Genomic DNA, 17296 nt, shown 5'->3' on the forward strand with positions numbered 1-17296 from the left:
GAGATTGGAAAAAAACCCTTTTAACATAAATGTTCCTGTCTCAATTTCTCTGCTAATGAGGTAAAAGGACCCCAAGCTCCTTTTGTTTTTTCTAATAAACAATAAAGATGCACCAAAAACTATCTAAAGCTGCAATAATTGCCACTACAGGCTTATAAAAAACAAGTGGGGAAGTTTTCCATTTTCTTTTCGTTTTTCTCTCTATTGCCAATTAGACACTTTTACTCATGTTACAGTTACAGCTACTGCTACTTTTGATCATTTGTGACCAGGAGAAATGAAATCCTTTCCATTTCAAACTGATCAAAGCCATCATACATTCCTACTCCTTATATCCCCATCACAGTTGAATACAACAGAGACCATTTAGGTTGTCCGTGTAAAAAAATCATTTACAGCAAGATTTGCATCTCCGTGGGCAACTGCATCCTCTGGTTCCGGCATGTATAAACTGAATGAGGATGCCTGCATTTGAAGCCAAAACACAGTGAAATTTTGCAGCCACAAACAGTCACCAATTGATAGTAGATGGACGAAACAACTAAAACAGACACAAGCAAACAACTGGTCCTTTCATGGCTGTTGAAAGAAAGTATGCTCCATGCTAACAAGATAGTAATTATAATTGATCCAATCACCTTTGTGTCTAGCTGTTTTTCTCCATTGTTGTCTAAAATGATGCTTGCACCATGTGCCCTTAGCCATTCTTCACATTCTTCCACTCTGTCTGTCTCCTTCTCATCATTTAATTCCGCTGTTGCAACATGTAAGAAGCCCAAAACCTGAGCAATGAAAGCAACAGGGACTGTAGGTCGATAAGAACGTGACATACATCTCACAGCATCAAACCGCATTTTCTCCACATAAAGATCTGCACACAACATAATAACTTTAATGATGAAGAAAATGCATTTAGATATCAAAAAATCTTCTACCTGTGCAAATTCCAAACGTGAGATTAGAAAAAATAGTAAATATGGTGTCAATATCCTGGTATATGTGAATGATCATATTAAGTCAGTAGCCACCTCAGTGTTACAATGTCTATTTTTAACAGTGTTACTGTTATCAAACCCAGACCAGATGAGCCGGTTCAACATGACCCATTCCCTCTGAGATACCTAGTAACCTGTAAAACCCCAGTTAGCCAACTGAATTTTAACCAGTTACTGCCGACCCTGCCAAACCCGGGTCAGTGAATGGTCACATAGCATGGGAGAGGAACCCGCTCCGACTCAGTAGGAGAGGGGGCCCTCCCATCTTTCTTACTTACAACACCAGTGGAGAAGTGTCTCCATCTTTCAACCACTGTGCAGGAGGAAGGCCTGGGGCAACACCCCAGCCAGAAGATGCAAGAGGGAGAAGCCTCCAGAAAGAAAAGGGGAGGGGGCAGACCCCATCTCCCCAGTCATCTGTAACAGAGAGGCAGGGAAGGGCGGGGAGCTTGCCTCTTCTCGGTTTTTTTTTTTTTTAGTTTCTAAAAAAAAAAAATTATGACATCATTAGCCATTAACAACAGGTCAACCAGTGGTCACACCCAGTTAACCCAGTCAAATTTTCAGGTCAGGTTTTAAAATTTTGGCTTTAAGGTGCACAGTGCTGGTAGCAGAGAAGTCCTAATCACAGAGTATATGTGCACATAAATGAAAAAGAACAGATAATGCACATATATGAAACCGCAGAAGAACACAAGGAAACCCCAAAATTTATATAACTACATCAGCAAATATCTAAAGTAACTCTAGCACATGCATACCCATGAGGCATGTACTCAAGTAGGGAGCTGTCTTGTAAAGCCTGAAGAAGAGAACATAATTTCCTGAGGTGACAGCTGAACGAACTTCAAGTGCATGCTTTACTACTTCATCCCCTTTTGCTTCAACAGACAACCTGGCAATTAGTAAAAAAATTGCAAAAAAAAAAAAAAAAAACTAATCAGTCAATCAAATCTTAAAAGAATTTTATAATTTAAAACTAAAAATGCACACCATTTGGGTTTGAACAATTAATGAAATCAATTAATGAAATACAGAATTTTGCCTCTTAAACCAACAAGAATGTGTTTATATCAAGCCTTTAATAACACTCAGCTGCTTGGGGATCAAATTGCAATAAGGTACCTTGCCATTGATGATAAGAGATCTCTATTATTATTGGAGTGCAAAATAACACAAAGTAAACTGTAAGCTGTAAACTCCATATAGCACCCCTTGATCCCCTCAGAATAGAGTGTTTTCAGTTGTGATTGGCACTGCAGTAAACAAACAGTGGTATTTATCATCATACCAAAGCATAAACAACTTCTCACATGGAGAGTAGCTTCCTTGCTTAATGGCAAGGTTTAGAAAATGATTGCTAACCTGGTTATATTCAGGCAAATCAACAGCTTCCAATGCTAATCGTGCATGAGTTTCATAGACCTAATAAATCAGCAAAAAATATATATATATTTAGGTAAGAAATATTATGTGGAGAAAGTAGTTCAGAGGCTATTTTTACTTGTTTCTTTGTCTTTCCTGTGTTTGATGGGCCTTGAGGGGCTTGCTATGTAGGCTTTGGCTTTCTTTTTCTTAACAATTTTTTGCAAATTAAAAAAAAAAAAAAAAGAAGAAGAAAGATGAAAGGTGACAAAAACATGTTAGATACATCAATAGTGTTAGAAGATATAGGTAAACTTGACTTTGTTAGAAGATATAGGCAAGCGTCTAACAAATAGAAATGATCGATTGCCTATAAAAGGGAAACCATGCATTTAGCTCACACTCGGTATGAACCACTGGCTCAATAGTATACATGCTCCATGTCTCAGGCAAATTATCAAAGAGTGAGTTGTTATTGTGCAAGGATAGTTTCAATTCGGTTTGGGCTTAGAAAATTCCTATGCTTATCAGTTGGGAAATGGCTTCCTAACTTTAACTAGTAATTTTGAGAGAGACAGTCTCAACTTTAACAAGATGATTCATTTGATTAGTTAAGGTTGCCTTCAACCAGCCAAGCCCATACAGAAAACAAATCTTAACAGCAGGTTGTCATAGAGTAAAGGCATGTGCCAAACTACATAGGATAAAGTGGGAGGAATCTCGGGACTTACAAAGCGAAGGCAGGTCCTGATATTAGCTAGGCATGTTGAGGATACATTAACTCAAGACAAGGTTTTCTAAATAAGATGCTGTCAGACTAATGAAATATTTGTGATGCAATAAGCATGTCTAATAGGGAGCACAAGGCTCTCTTGGGCTTCAGTTTCAGCAGGATGCAGAAAACCGCAACCATGTCACATCTAAGGCCCAGAGACCACTGCATTCGTCAGTCTAGAACAAAGCCACCCATTAATCATTAACCATCACCCTTGCATCAAATGAGAATAAAATTACATAAACCCACAAAGAACATATACCTTTACTGTCAGCTCATTGCGTATCCGTTGAACAGTCAAGTCTTGGCGAATTGACTTTAATTGGTCACACTTGTAAAGGTAGTTCTTGTTAGAGCTTTGAACCATGACCAGAGCTTTCTCCAAAACTTCTCCAGGTCTCACCTGCAACAGGAACATTTCCATGTCAATCCAGAATAAAAAGTATAGTCGATTAGCAAGAAAAATTAATCAATCAAACTCTATATGTTTCTTAATAACAAATTAAGAGGAAATCTATTTTAAAAAAAACAAATTAAGAGAAAATAATTACAGTAGCAGGGTCAGGTGCAGAAGTGAGACGCAAGTAGCGTTTCTCTATTTCCTGGCAGGTGCCTTTGACAGTTAATGCATCCCAGTCCATGTCCTCTACAGCCCTGCTTTGACCCTCTTCATTCCTCTTACTCATGAGGAGAGCAGTGGTCCTTCTACTGTACAAATTTCCTGCTCCAACCCCTTTGTGTCTAACTGCCTTAACTTCGTGTCCTTTATCAAAACGCTTAAACCGGTTTTCCCTCTTCTTCCTTTCCTCTGGCGAATTAGCTAGGTTCATTGAAGCTGCATAATATGAAGTTAAACCTTGCTCCTTGTCACTACCACTAGAAGAACCATCATCATCGCCAAAACGTGGCTTCTTAACTGGCCTCTGGGTACTTTTGCTTTGGTAACTTAAGTTTGCTGAGAAAAAGACCTTCATGTGACTTCCTATTTCATCTTTGCCCTCTGACTTTCCAGTATCTACCTGCAATGATTTACTCCAACAATTAGAAAACATTGGAGCATTATTTTTTTAAAATCAATGAGAAATAGCATTCATTAAGGGGGGGCTCAAAAGAGCAAAGGTACAAGAGATGATAAATAAGGACCAGGGCTAAGCACAAGGCCAAACAGAGAACAAAAGAAAAAAGTCATAATGGGAATGAACTGCCAATAGCAAGGTGCTGTCATGTAGCTCCCTCTCTAGCTTGAGAGTCTGCAACCCTAGCGGCAAACCTAGGAATATACTACCAAGTGAAGATCAAGTGACTACATATGATAGCAGCATTATATCAACTAAAACTGTTCATAAACATGTAACTTTGACAAAAGAGAAAGGGCAAACAATTACCACTCTTTCCCTTTCTTTGGAGTAGTCCCAGCAAACATCTTTTATTGGATCATAATTAACAGAAGCCAGCTTCTCGACCAACTTATCCTCAGGAAGTGGTTCCCACCTACTTTTGGTCCGTTTAGAGGGACTTTTTTTATATTTGGACAACGAAGAAAGAATAGGACTGTGAACTTGGCTGCAACATGGCACATCACTTAAGGGTCAGGTACTTTCCTACCAAACATGTCTATATGAGTGAAGACAAAGTACATAAGCTCAAAAAAAACAAACTTAAAGACAGAATGAAAATAGCAGCATGATCATACCCAGTAAAAGCTTGTCCCACAGACATGGCAAACGAGCCTTCACTTTCAAAAATTATGTGTCTTATTTTTGTCTTTGTAAAGATTGTGGACGATACAAGAAATGTTAAAAGAAGAAAGCTGCTTCAAATAAGTTTAGAAGAACAAGTAGTTACATGTAAAGATATTTAAAGATAGAAAGTGCCCTACTTTAAGTATGACAAATAATAGAAAAAACAATTATTTTGCATATATAAGCTATGGCATAAGTGATCACACAGAATTAAACAAACATCAGACAATAGCCAAGTAAATAATCAGAGATTGCAAAGAAACCATAAACAGAAGTTTTTTTGAGAGGTGGATGTTTTATTACCACAAAAGGCAAAAACAGAAACAACTCCCAAAGGGAGGGAAAAGAGGATGAAAAACAAAGAGAGGGGCAAGGACACCCAAAATATTACATAGAAGGGGACAACAAGCTGTTGGTAAGACGTCTCCTGCTAAGCAAGAGAATCAACTAAAGCTAGCTGAACAAGGTACTTAGGCCCTACTGATGGAGATAATGCAGCAAGGTTGGCAATGTGTAGAAAATGATGATCTAACTGAGACATTAAGCAACTACATTGGTTCCATGAGGATTGAGACATACTCCTTCACCAAGTTCGCCACTGGTAAAGGAAAAAGTGGTTCGATATCCCAATTTCGAGTGAAAAGTGTACCGTCGGCAGATGCTTTAGTTATTATCTGAATCAAAATGAAGAAAAAATTTGTCAGATAATAAAAAAAAGGACAGGAAATAACAGAACAAAATACGACAAACATGCTGTATGAAAGATCCTAGCCCTACTGGATTTAGTGACTCCAAGCCCATGCTGTAAATGAATTAAGAGTCCACAATGACAACTGTGACAAGCCGTTGATTGTGGGAAGCAACTCAAAGGTTGTAATAAGCTTAGGTACACCTATCCTAGAGACTATTGCAATTCCTCCAGGGATTCACAATTCATCTAGCTCTGTTGTCCTAGGCAGCAAACAACCAATCCAATGCTATTGCAGACTCCCTCCCTAGAGAGGATGCTTCCTGTCAAGAACATTTAGCAGGCAGCACAATACCCCAAACTAAGCATTCTAGTTTTCACCTTGATTTCTTTCTGAACTTCAAACCCTCCCCTTTTGGAGCTTCTATACTATTTTTTTTTCTCTTGCATCTGTTTCTTTTCTAATAAAAGTTTTTCTGGCAATACTTTTTTCTTAACTCATGCAGCCATTCTTATTTTAATAGCAAAATATTCACAGTTCTTTGTTGTTGTCCAAAAATATTTATACTACACAAAAAAGTAGACTTTTTTTTTTAATATTGCAGCGCCTTTTGAGCAAGCTGTCACAGCATTAGCACTAATACCTTCATTTGAATTTTTAGTAAGGTGATATCCAAGAATTTGTTTGACATTCTTAATGACTGTTTTATTTTTTTTGGAGATGGTATCTTGTTGATATCCTCACCTCCTTCATAATATTTTGGCAAACTGCTTTCTGTGAGTCATCCTTGCAACGAGCCAAAGTCCTTTCCACATAGGCACGTAATGATGCAGGAAAAGCTCCCGGCTGTATCAAGAAAACTCCAAACAGAAATTCAATTTATGAGATAAAGAATCTACAGCTTATCAAGTATGAAAAAAAGGAGAAAAAGAAAAAGAAGATCTTGCCTTAAGCACAGTATCAGCAGATGAACCACTAGTAGAGGTTTTTAGATTAGGTTCTGGGATTGAAACACTGATATAGGCAGGTTGAGACAGTGTATCTGTTGCAAAGGTATCCTTGTCAGCTTTGGTGGTGCCCAAGGCCAAACCAGAAGCAATTCTAGGGTTTGTTGGCATCTGGATATTGCTTGTCCGGCACGTATCCAGAGTAGAAGCAGAGAATTGTGGCAGGTAACTTTGAGGATGAACCTGATTTGTAGTGGGACACTGTGGAGCAGGAACCTGAGGAGGAGCATATAAAGTAGTCTGTTGACATTCAAAACTTTTTTCCTGAAGTGTATTTGGTTCAGGAGGTTTGTGGAAGTAGGATGATGGGTTACTGAAATGACTATTTGAAAATCCTGAAGACATGTTTTTCCAAGAATTATCATGATTTTCACTTACAGCAGCAGCCACCTGATTGGAAATGGTAACTCAAAGTCAGAAGATGCAATTATAATGAACAACACTGTATAATAAATCCTATCAAGCAAACCTGAGTTGACTTCTACTTTCATTTTGTTTCTTTTTGCTTATTGGCACAGATCTCCTGCTTCCATTCATGACACATCGAAATAAAGCAATGAATATTGACCAGCAAAGATGCCAACTAGAATCTCTCTCTCACACACTCACATCAACAATAGCTACAGTGATGCCCTTAAAGAAAGATGCACTAAATCCCAGACATTCTGTGAGAATTAGAGGTGCAAAAAGAAGGCCATTATCAAGTTGCATATGGCAGGGTATTTTTTATCAAATGTATTTAACATTTGAGCTATCCATTTAGCAGAGAGAGGGTATCCTGACAGATGATAGGTCTATCAACTAGATGAACACTAAACCCAAATTTGAGTCCATCTCAAACCAGAGCATCATCCTTTATGATTAAATGGACCCAGTTGTACAAGCTTCACGTGCACCATAAAAATGAATGGCCTACAGGCAACAAGGAGCAGTTGCAGACAACAACCGATAAAACCTTTAAAAACAACACCTTCAGTTCATCAAATAGCTGTTTTCTTTTATTTGTCCTAGAAAAGCATTGTTTGATAGTATTCTACTTTTCAAAAAGACTGATTCTACGACTTCTTGCTACCCATGGTTTCAATGGTCAAATGTCTTTCAGAAATCAAGGGCCAATAGATTCAGTTTAGGCATATTAAATGGTGTTGGACATTTGAAGCCATAGAGGATTCACAATGATGTTTTTAGGTCAAGGTAAAGACCTCCTGAAGTATACCACATGAACAGGTCCATTAGTATGTCATAAACACTGCATAATGGTATCATAGGAAGTCGTGTACCATAACTTGAAATTTTGTTTTGTTTTTGGCAAGAAAACAAAAACAAAAAACACCTTAAACTCATGCAGATAAAAGGGTATTTTGGGTGCAACTGCCTATGCAAGGATTCAGAATGCAGTCCTCTAAGATAATGAAAAATAACTTTGTAATAGTCCACAACAGAATAGATAGATTTAGAACTCATTTGACTGTTTTTCATCTTCATAACTTTTCTCAAAAAATGAAGCAAACACTTAAAAAATTGATTTATTCATTAAACTGACAAATAAGTCTTAAAATAGTGTAAGTATCAATAGAACGGGTATCTAGCCAAGCCATTGACATGTCCCTCAAAGGAACATAAAAGGATGAGAAATTTCCTGTAATTCAACCAACGGCAAAGTCTTCCTGAATTAAACCAACGATATAATTACATCTCTGCATTTTCCTAACAACACAATTTAATACGTGAAATCTCCTCCATGTTTTCAGTTGTGACGGAGTTTTTATGCTGCCATCAACCCTGTGTAAACATTCTTCTATGCCTGGGCTTGGGACAAGCAGTCAAACACTTAAGTTGACAAGAAAAGCATACTGATAAGTATCCTTCAGTCAATGAACTTATGGTATAAGACTTAAGAGGTAGCTAAAGCTCTCACATCCTACTTAGTTACTAAATGCTCTCTGAGATAACCTTCTGTAACAAACTTATCAGTTATTTTCTACTTTTAAGTTCTATGTAATGGTAGTTTATTAGTTATAGTATTAAATGAAAGCCTAAAAAAAAAACACAGACACTTGAAACCTGAAAAGAAGGTAATTCAGATGAACTGCCATCAAGTCTCCTAGGTGTTGTGCCAGGTGGTGGTGGCTGGCTACTTGCAACTGGATATCCTCCGCTGACACCTGGAATGGGACACTCAAGATAGGTAGTAGTAGTAGTAGTAGTAGTAGTAGTAGTAGAAGTAGTAACAGGTATATTCTCTGTTCCAGGAGCACAACTAACATCAGAAGAACATTGACTATAATAATCTGCCCATTGCTTATAGTGTTGCTGATATTCAACAGAAGGTGCAGCCGCAGCACTTGAACCATGATTTTGAGTACCATTTGAATCTGACGGCGCATAATGTGGATAATGATGGTGGTAATTTCCGTAGTTTGCGTCATGCCACAAGTTAGTCTGACCACTGTAGCTGCTGTTTTGGTATCCACCACCAGTTGTCTGATAATCACCACCAGCATTGTAGTAAGTGCCTGAATAACTTGAAGGGGCCACATATGAGCCTGTACTCTGAAATGATGAGGTATAAGTCTGATAAGGAGCACCTGAAGTTTGATATGCCCCAGCTTGATGAGAATAAGGATGGTTAGTTGTTTGATCTTGATAGCTATTATAGTACGGATGTCCTTGATACCCCCCAGAACCATATCCATAAGGGTCAGAAGAAGTTGGATAAGAGGTATAACTTGCATAATCATGGGCTCCACTTGCTACAAAACCAGATGATGTGGATGAGTAGGATGAACTGTTTTGTTGCTCACTGGGTCCATTCTGTTGATCATGATTATAACCAGAACTCAAAGGGAACCCATTTTCCGTTGAGTCGTTACTGGTTCTAGGCAAACTCCATTGGGCAGATGTGGAGCCAGTTGTTGATTGTGATAGGTGGCTCACATGGTAAGATGAATAAACAGGCAATTGAGCTTGATTTGCATCAGCAACCTGATAATTCTGCTCATAAAACAAAAGAGCTTTTAGTCGCAATTTGTAGAACCATGTAAAAAATGTGAATAGAAATGCACAAATACTGAAAAAGGAAGGATTCCAAGAAAAAAAGGTTACATCTAATATTAAAGACAATCAAAAGTAGCACACTAGATACAGACAGAAAATGCCAATCTTCCCTACATAAACTTAAACTAATGCACACCATTAAACATGTATGATGAATTTGAGGAAATCAGGTATCACAAGCTGAATTCCATAATTTTAGTAACACAGTGAAAATCAGCTTGAAACCCTTCAGTGTATGAGTTTATTATTTTCTTAATCACATTTAGGCTTTATTTGATATTAAGATTTACATGTGGGTTGGTTTTATCTGCTATTAGGATCATGTTCAACCGGGCTTCGAATTGGGCCTTGTTTGATTAGTTTTGAGTTACCTAGAGTGCTTTTGATGGTTAAATCTCGGCCATTAGATTTTGTTCATCTGTTTGGGCAGTGCTAAGATCAATTGGGCTTTGTACGAGAAAGAATTTCTACCAAAAAAAAAAAAAAAAATATATATATATATATATGTAAGAGAAGAAATTTGGACTAGTAACTTGCACAGACATTTTTAAACAAAAAACTGAGTCTAATTTACACTTGGATGTGATGTCCCATCTCAAAAAACTACCGCAGTTTGTGTATTGCAGCTTAGTTACTGTAGTGCATAGTTTTATGTTGTCATAGCAGCAATTAAGACATCTTTTCACCTCTTTCTAGCTCTCTATCTCTTATTTCTAGGCTTTATTTTCCCTTTCAGGTTGCACTTCTCTTAAATGGTTGTATAAAGTCAAATCAAGACAGATGCAGAATTTCAGCCTCAATACCTTCCTCAACCCAATTTTCAAAAACCTATCAAGCCAAAGCCCTGATTACAAATCTCTCAAAACAAATGTAGCCTTTCTTTTGTGTTTCCTTAGTTTTATATCTTCTTCAAATAGACTTACAGTAAGGAAAACAATAATTGAATACATTTGATAAGATAATCAAACATGAAAAATATGACTAGATTTTCTTGATCCAGAAATGCTGCCTAAAAGGCATCTGAAAAGCATGAACACACAATAACAAGGTGCAATAAACAAAAGATATGTGCCTCAAGAAGTTAGGCATTTTCATTAAGGAAGCCATTAAGCAAAATACAAGCATATAGACCTCTTGTTCTTTCAATCATATAATCCTCTTGGGAATTTCATGTAATATACACCTCTTGTTGTATTTCCTTGATTTGCCAGCTATAAGAGTTTCAGAATCATAGTTCCATGTATGAGAAATTTATTCAAATCCTAACTCAGCTCAATCACCAAAACAAGCGACTTAACTTCAAGAACAAAAGACATTCAACTTCTCAAATCAAGAACAGCTAATAAATACCTCAGTAGATTGAGAATCCAGTTCAGTTGCAGTACTGCTTCCTTGATTCATCATTTCACCCGCATCACGTACCCCCAACGATCATCAAATATCTCAATGTCAATTTAGAAGCTCTCCATCAGATACAGAATAGCGGGACAAAACCAATTCCAACCACTTACAAGTAACGAAATAACGAGCTTCAAACAATCTCAAATTAACAACAACGGGGGCAAAGGTCCAACATCAGCAAAGAATGAAAATAAACTCGAAATATTACAGAAGCTGTACCTTCTAACCCTCTCGATCACTGGATTGGGAGATCAGACGACGAAACAGAGCAAACGATTCAAAACGAAAGAAGAGGGAAATTATACTGAAACCGAGGTCGAGTTCGACGGGAAAATCAAAAACAAAAAAAATCCTTAATAATAAAAATAAATAAATAGAGAAAAATGATACGTGCTATCAGAAAGACAGGTCTCGGAGCGAGAGAGGAAGGAGGGTCTTCTGAATCTTCTCCCTTCTTTCAACACCTGAGATAATTGGAAAATCTAAACTCAAAAGACGATACTACCCGCGCAACATTCAAAAATATTACGGCCTCGTCCTTGCGCGTTCTTCCGCTGTGGAAGCGGACTACCTAAGCTCAGTGGTCTGCCCTAGTCCGTAATACCACACGTGCGCGAAGCGGAGGCTAGATGTTAACTAGGGACACAAGTCCAAAAGGGAATAATTGTTCAGGGCAAGATGGGCTTTTGTCAACGTCGGGCTGAGACGGAAATATTGACTCCGGTCGGCCGTCGGTGATCGGTGTCAAAGCCCATAGAGAAGGGATTCCAAAAAGGGATTTTAAGAGGCTCAAACGGAGGAAATATTTACTATTATATATTAATAATAAATTATTAAATATTAATAATAAATGTTAGTGGCATATTAAAAATGTGTATTTCAAAGAGAGTAATTAAATAACCAAGATTAAATTGTTCACAAAAAAATATTATTTTTTCAAACATAATTTTAAATTTATTTCTTAAGAGATAACACATTTTAATATAATTTTTACCATTTATTAATAAGGTTATGTATAAATTAAGATTCTTTTATTTTATTATTTTAATTAATATTATTTGATATTCAAACAAAAATGCCCTTGCAACTATTTCAACCCATAAGAATTAGCCAATATCTTCTTATATGTCTCAGTGTTGAAGCATTTGACTACTTTTTTGTAATTGATTATAGTTAGGAGTGACATCGAGTCAAGCCAAGTTTGAACCTATGTAGTTTGACTTTGAAGATTTCAAACTTAACCTCAACTTCAAACCTTAAATTGAACTTTGAAGCTCGCTCAAGCATGAGATCGATTCAAGCTGTATATTTAAAACTATAAAAAAAAAATATACAAAGGAATGATGAGAATTTGGTATGTGCTTGGTACCATTGAACTGCACGCTATTGCAATGAAGTAAGCCAATGAATACTAGTCAGTTTAATAGATGTAATAGAAATAGCAAACTTTTCGATCAATAACGTTTGTTCTATTGGCAAGCAACAACATTGAACGTTGAAAAAAAGTTGAATAATCGATCATCTTTGAGGTTTGAAGGAAATAAGAGTAAGCATCAACTAATTAAAGAGGAAAATCAAGAGACCAATAAGGGTAAAAGGATATTCCAAGTTTAAAAAATCTCAAACTCACTTATTATACTTAACAAGTCTTAATGAGCTTTGTCTCATAGCCATGGATGTTGAAGGAGAACAGCCTCTCCTCTCCATTCTTCCTGCAATAACCATTAAGAAAGAGGAACACCATTAAGAAATTAAATCATCAAATGCAGTTTTTCTTTCTCCTTGGTAAGAAACAAATAATGAAATAAACATAAAAGATAAGCAGTGTCTTAAAAAGAGAATGAATCAATAGTAAAAATTTTGAAAATCAGCTGGTTACTGCTCATAACTCCTCCTGTTAACTGTAAGAGAATTGTACCTTTCTCTGTCATACTGATAAATGCTGCAGGGAAGTTTTGTGTCATTGGGTTTGCTGCAGAGACAGCTGATTCGCGTTTCAACCTCCTCCACAAAATCCTCCGGTCTTATCCTTCCGTCTTCTTCCCGCTTCTATTTCTTCCTCCTCGCTTCTTTCTCATGTCTTCTTCTTCTTCTTCTCTTCTGATGCTTCTTTTGCTTTATTTGTTCTTACTCTTTCAAGCGCCGCCGCCCCTCTCGGCGCAGATAAGAGAAACGAAGGACGCGTCCTCCTCCCATTTTCTTCTTTTCCTCTTCTTCCTCCTGTTATCTTCCTCGTTTTTTTCTTTTTTCTGTCGAACTCAACCTGGGTTTCAGTATAATTTCCATCTTCTTTCGCTTTGAATCGTATGTTCCGTTTCGTCGTCTGATTTCCCAGTCCAGTGATCGAGACGGTAAGAAGGTACAGTTTCTTTAACATTTCGAGTTTATTTTCGCCCTTGGCTTGTTCTTAATGGACAGTGAAATATTTGGCGATCGTTGTTATATATAGGGGTCGACCCAGATTTTAAAGGAGGCGGTCTGGGTTGCCCTCTTGTTTTGGCCGAGTTCTCTCTCTGCCTACCCCCGACTCACTCCGAGTCTACCTCCAGATTCAGTATGACCCAACCTGGTTTTAAAGAACCGGGGTCTCAGACCCTGGTGAAATGATGAACAGAGGGAGCAGTATTACAACTGAACTGGATTCTAAAGCCACTGGTCAGGTATGTTATTGGCTTTTCATGATTTGAGAAGTTGAATCTCTTTGGTTCTTGGAAGTTAAGTTGCTTAACACTCCAATCCCTTGTTGTTAGGGGTCTGCTCCTCTAATTTTTATTTTTAGTTCCTGGTTCATTTATTCATATAATCATCTTTTCTAAAAAAAAATAAAAAATAAAAATAAAAATAAAAAAACTAGGTCGAGTTGTTCGATCAAGATTTGGAAAACCATTGTAAAGTCATATTGATTGGTAAAGTATTTAATTCAAGAAAGTACTAGAAGTTGAACTTGATCGACCAAGCCATGTTGTTCGACCAAAATGTAAAATAAGAAGGCTACTAGAAGCAAGTTTATCGATCAGGTTCTAGCTGATTGATCAAATCATGCATCAGAAAGAGAAGAAAAGTTGTTCATTTAAGTCGAAACCAAAACATGTTGAGCAGATTTTTCGAGCCTCAATTCATAATTTGTAGGTGAGGTGACCTTCCATTGGGTTATGAAGCTCAAGTCATGAATTTTAAACATTGGTTCATGATTTTTCATGCATGCTTTGATCAATTTTCATATCGAGCAAAGGTCCCTTTCGCGGCATATATGTTGGGTTTCGTGATGTGTTTGACTAATTTCTTGTCGTTTGAACAAAAGAAACTGTACCACTATAAATCCTTCCTGTTGGAACTAAGAAACTAGGAGACCATGTATTATTCCAAACTCCTTTTTTGCACTAAGAATCAGGCTAGGGTGGACTTCTACTTCAACTAGATATTTGAGTTGGTAGAAGCAAGGAAGCAATTCAAGGTAGTACAAATATAGTACTTGAATTAGAAAATTGACCAATAAAGCCAGTGGAAACGTATTAGGTCACATGTCATATAGTAACTAAGGTATTTTGATAAAATATGCAACAAGAGAGATAATAACCCGAACTTGTGAACCCATTTCCATACCTAAGTATGGATAGACTAATCGTTGACTCAGATTGTGATTAGATGTGAGGAAAAAAATTACTTGCACTAAAATTGGATTCTTTCAACTTCGCAATGCTATTTTCTAAAATAGATATAGTTTGACTGCCTGCGAAAACAAACTTAATTTTAGCAAGTGAAAATTAAATTTATTTTCATTTGCATAAAGCTATTTCTATTTTAAATAATAGAATTGGAAAGTTAAAAGAGGTCACTTTTGGTGCAAGTAAATCTTATCACATGCAATCACAATTTAACTCAACAATTTGTCTATCCATACTCAAGTACGGAAATAGTGTTACAAGTCTTGTGGTAGTTGTTTGATCTCTTGGTGTGGAACATGACCGAGTATGTTGTCACTAACCTAAAGACGGGACTCGCTGGTGTTATTGTTTGTTTCACCTTAAATTGTTTCTTTGACATCTACAGAGTTGGACATCTAGTTAAAGTAGAAGACCATCCTATCCTGATTCTTAGTGCAGAAAATAGACTTAGGGGGCTCATTTATATGCTCTCCAAGAAATCTTGGTGCCAGTATCCAATATCAAGTTGTGTAGGTCTATATAGGCCTTGCTTATATGGTCTATACTATTAGAATTTGGAGACTTGAGATTGTACTTTCTTTCAATATTATTCTTTGAACAACATTAATGAATTATTTTACAAGATTTTAATAATAAACATTTGGATGGAAGGGACATGTGATTTATGTGTCAATGGATATCGGTCTTCTTCCACCACTATAACTTATTCATTTTGAAAATCTTAGTGACTCTAGCTAGTTTTTTCTGTCATAGTGACTCTATTATCTCTAGGGCATTTGGAGTATTGATTTAGTATTTTATGATGATTACCAAGTAAGACAAGTGAACTTTTTTAATTGATGAAAAGCTAAAAATTGCACTACAAGTTAATAAAATACAATTAGTTTAAATTGTTTTTTTTTTAGTTTTTGAAGTTTTTCGGGAATGATGAATATTTGTCTTTGGTTGGTAACTCAATTCAAGGAGTGGGCTTTGGATTCTTAATTTTTCTCGCAATGCTATAATGATGAATATTTATGTCTTTTGAAATATCTATTTTAGAATATGCTCTGTATTGTTTCGTATCTTCATGTTTATTTTATGATATTTGTCTGTTATCCTAGTTGTTGGTGTTTTCGTAGTATACAATAACTAGATAAAATATATAAAACAAGAGTTTAATATCATCGCTTCTATTAATCATATGGTGTTTTTACAAAAAATATTAGTATTATACTTAGAATTGTAGTTCCACAACACTATTAGCAAGAGATAGTTCAAAGGTGATGAGTTCATAAGATCATCAGTAGAAAAAGTGGTTGACATTCCTTTGGAGGGTTGAAGTGTACTATTACTAGAGAGAGATTATTCAAAACTTGTCACTCTTTGGACCAGTACTTCAATATTCGAAGGTAACCCTCTATCCTATGATATGTTTTTCTCAATCCTTTTCTCTAAGAGACGAATTCCTCTAACTTTTATTATATTTTCTGAATTTGAGAGACTGGGGCCTTTATCAAATTGGCAACAGCTATAACCTGAACTCCCAAATTACTCCTCTCTTTCTTGTGTACCTTTTCTCTCTTGTCTTTCAGTTGTTTGTCAGAGGAATTGTATCATTTGGTATCAATTCCAGGTTGTTCACTAGGCCTAGCTCAAACTTTTTTGGCATCAGGCAAAGGGTGAGGGTTTGTACAAATTCCTAAGAAAGGTTAGTGTTAGCAATTCATTGTTGGGTTCTTAACATTCTTTTCTTTCTTTCTTGGATTCCAACATTCTATCCAATTTACTCAAGAGGTGATGGATAGTAAACATGCATGACTTATGCTTTAACTATGATGAAAATTTAACCCTAAAAGTATAAGTGTAAACATTTTTAGTTACTCCTTTATGAAAAACTCAATGAAGCAACTAGTAGTGTTAAGATAAAGAACCACACCAAGCTACAAGAATTGTTTTCAACAATGTCCCTTCAAGATATGACATGGTCCTTACACCCTTGCACCATGGAATCAATGAGGACTATAAAACAAGAATGAGGTGGTGGTATTATTGAACAGTTGAAGCACACATAATGTGGTACTTGGCCTATGAACTCTTCTTGGGAGAAATTTCCTAAATCTTTCTTTGAAATTGACAAAGATGGACAACAAGTTAGCAAACTGAGGTGCTGCAAGAGGGGGATTGAATGGGTTATTGAGTCACTGGAGGGAGAAACTATTTCAGAAGCCACTTATCTGCATTGGAGGAACCTATACACCATTCAGTTGAGGATCCCAAGTCAGAAGAGATGCCAGTGGCTCAGAATCATAAGAAGTAGAAAGCTGCCAAGCACCATACAGAAAGAGAATTCCAAGTTAGCGATAGGATCTATTTGAAGCTTCATAGCGTCAGATATTGGTGGTGGAATGATGGAATCAGAAGCTTTCTCTTTGGCCCTTTCAAGATTTTACAGCATATTGGACCAATGGCTTACAGTTTGAGACATTGTGTGTAGTAACCAAGATAGTTTAACTTGGCCCTCTTGATAATCTAAGATGTCTTGCGTTAATGAGATACCCACCTTTGCCGACTTGATATGGGGCTTGATCTCAAGTAGTCACAGGTGAATCAACTCTATC

The 17296-nt window shown here is 36.7% G+C and overlaps 1 protein-coding gene across 2 annotated transcripts; it reads right to left on the reverse strand.

The window, feature by feature from the left end:
• Window positions 1-97: 97 nt before the first annotated feature.
• On the reverse strand, window positions 98-11455 carry LOC137936786 (SAC3 family protein A-like). Of its 2 annotated transcripts, XM_068781667.1 has the most exons (14): window positions 11251-11455; window positions 10981-11072; window positions 8638-9567; window positions 6514-6963; window positions 6311-6412; window positions 5430-5551; window positions 4521-4698; window positions 3687-4154; window positions 3398-3538; window positions 2361-2420; window positions 2121-2251; window positions 1757-1890; window positions 639-871; window positions 98-465 (listed from the first exon to the last, which is right to left on the reverse strand). In XM_068781667.1, the coding sequence occupies exons 2-14, from the start codon at window positions 11032-11034 to the stop codon at window positions 367-369; spliced, it is 3102 nt and encodes a 1033-aa protein (XP_068637768.1). In that variant the 5' UTR covers window positions 11035-11072; window positions 11251-11455; the 3' UTR covers window positions 98-366. The 2 variants fall into 2 exon arrangements, with proteins under 2 accessions (XP_068637768.1, XP_068637776.1); XM_068781675.1 differs by having other exon boundaries at window positions 5457-5551; window positions 10981-11455.
• Window positions 11456-17296: the final 5841 nt, after the last annotated feature.

This window comes from Aristolochia californica, unplaced genomic scaffold (assembly GCF_029961685.1).
Source record: "Aristolochia californica isolate CCGP_79_NKW_82.1479 unplaced genomic scaffold, dmAriCali1.0.hap1 SCAF_10, whole genome shotgun sequence".
NCBI lineage: Eukaryota > Viridiplantae > Streptophyta > Magnoliopsida > Piperales > Aristolochiaceae > Aristolochia > Aristolochia californica.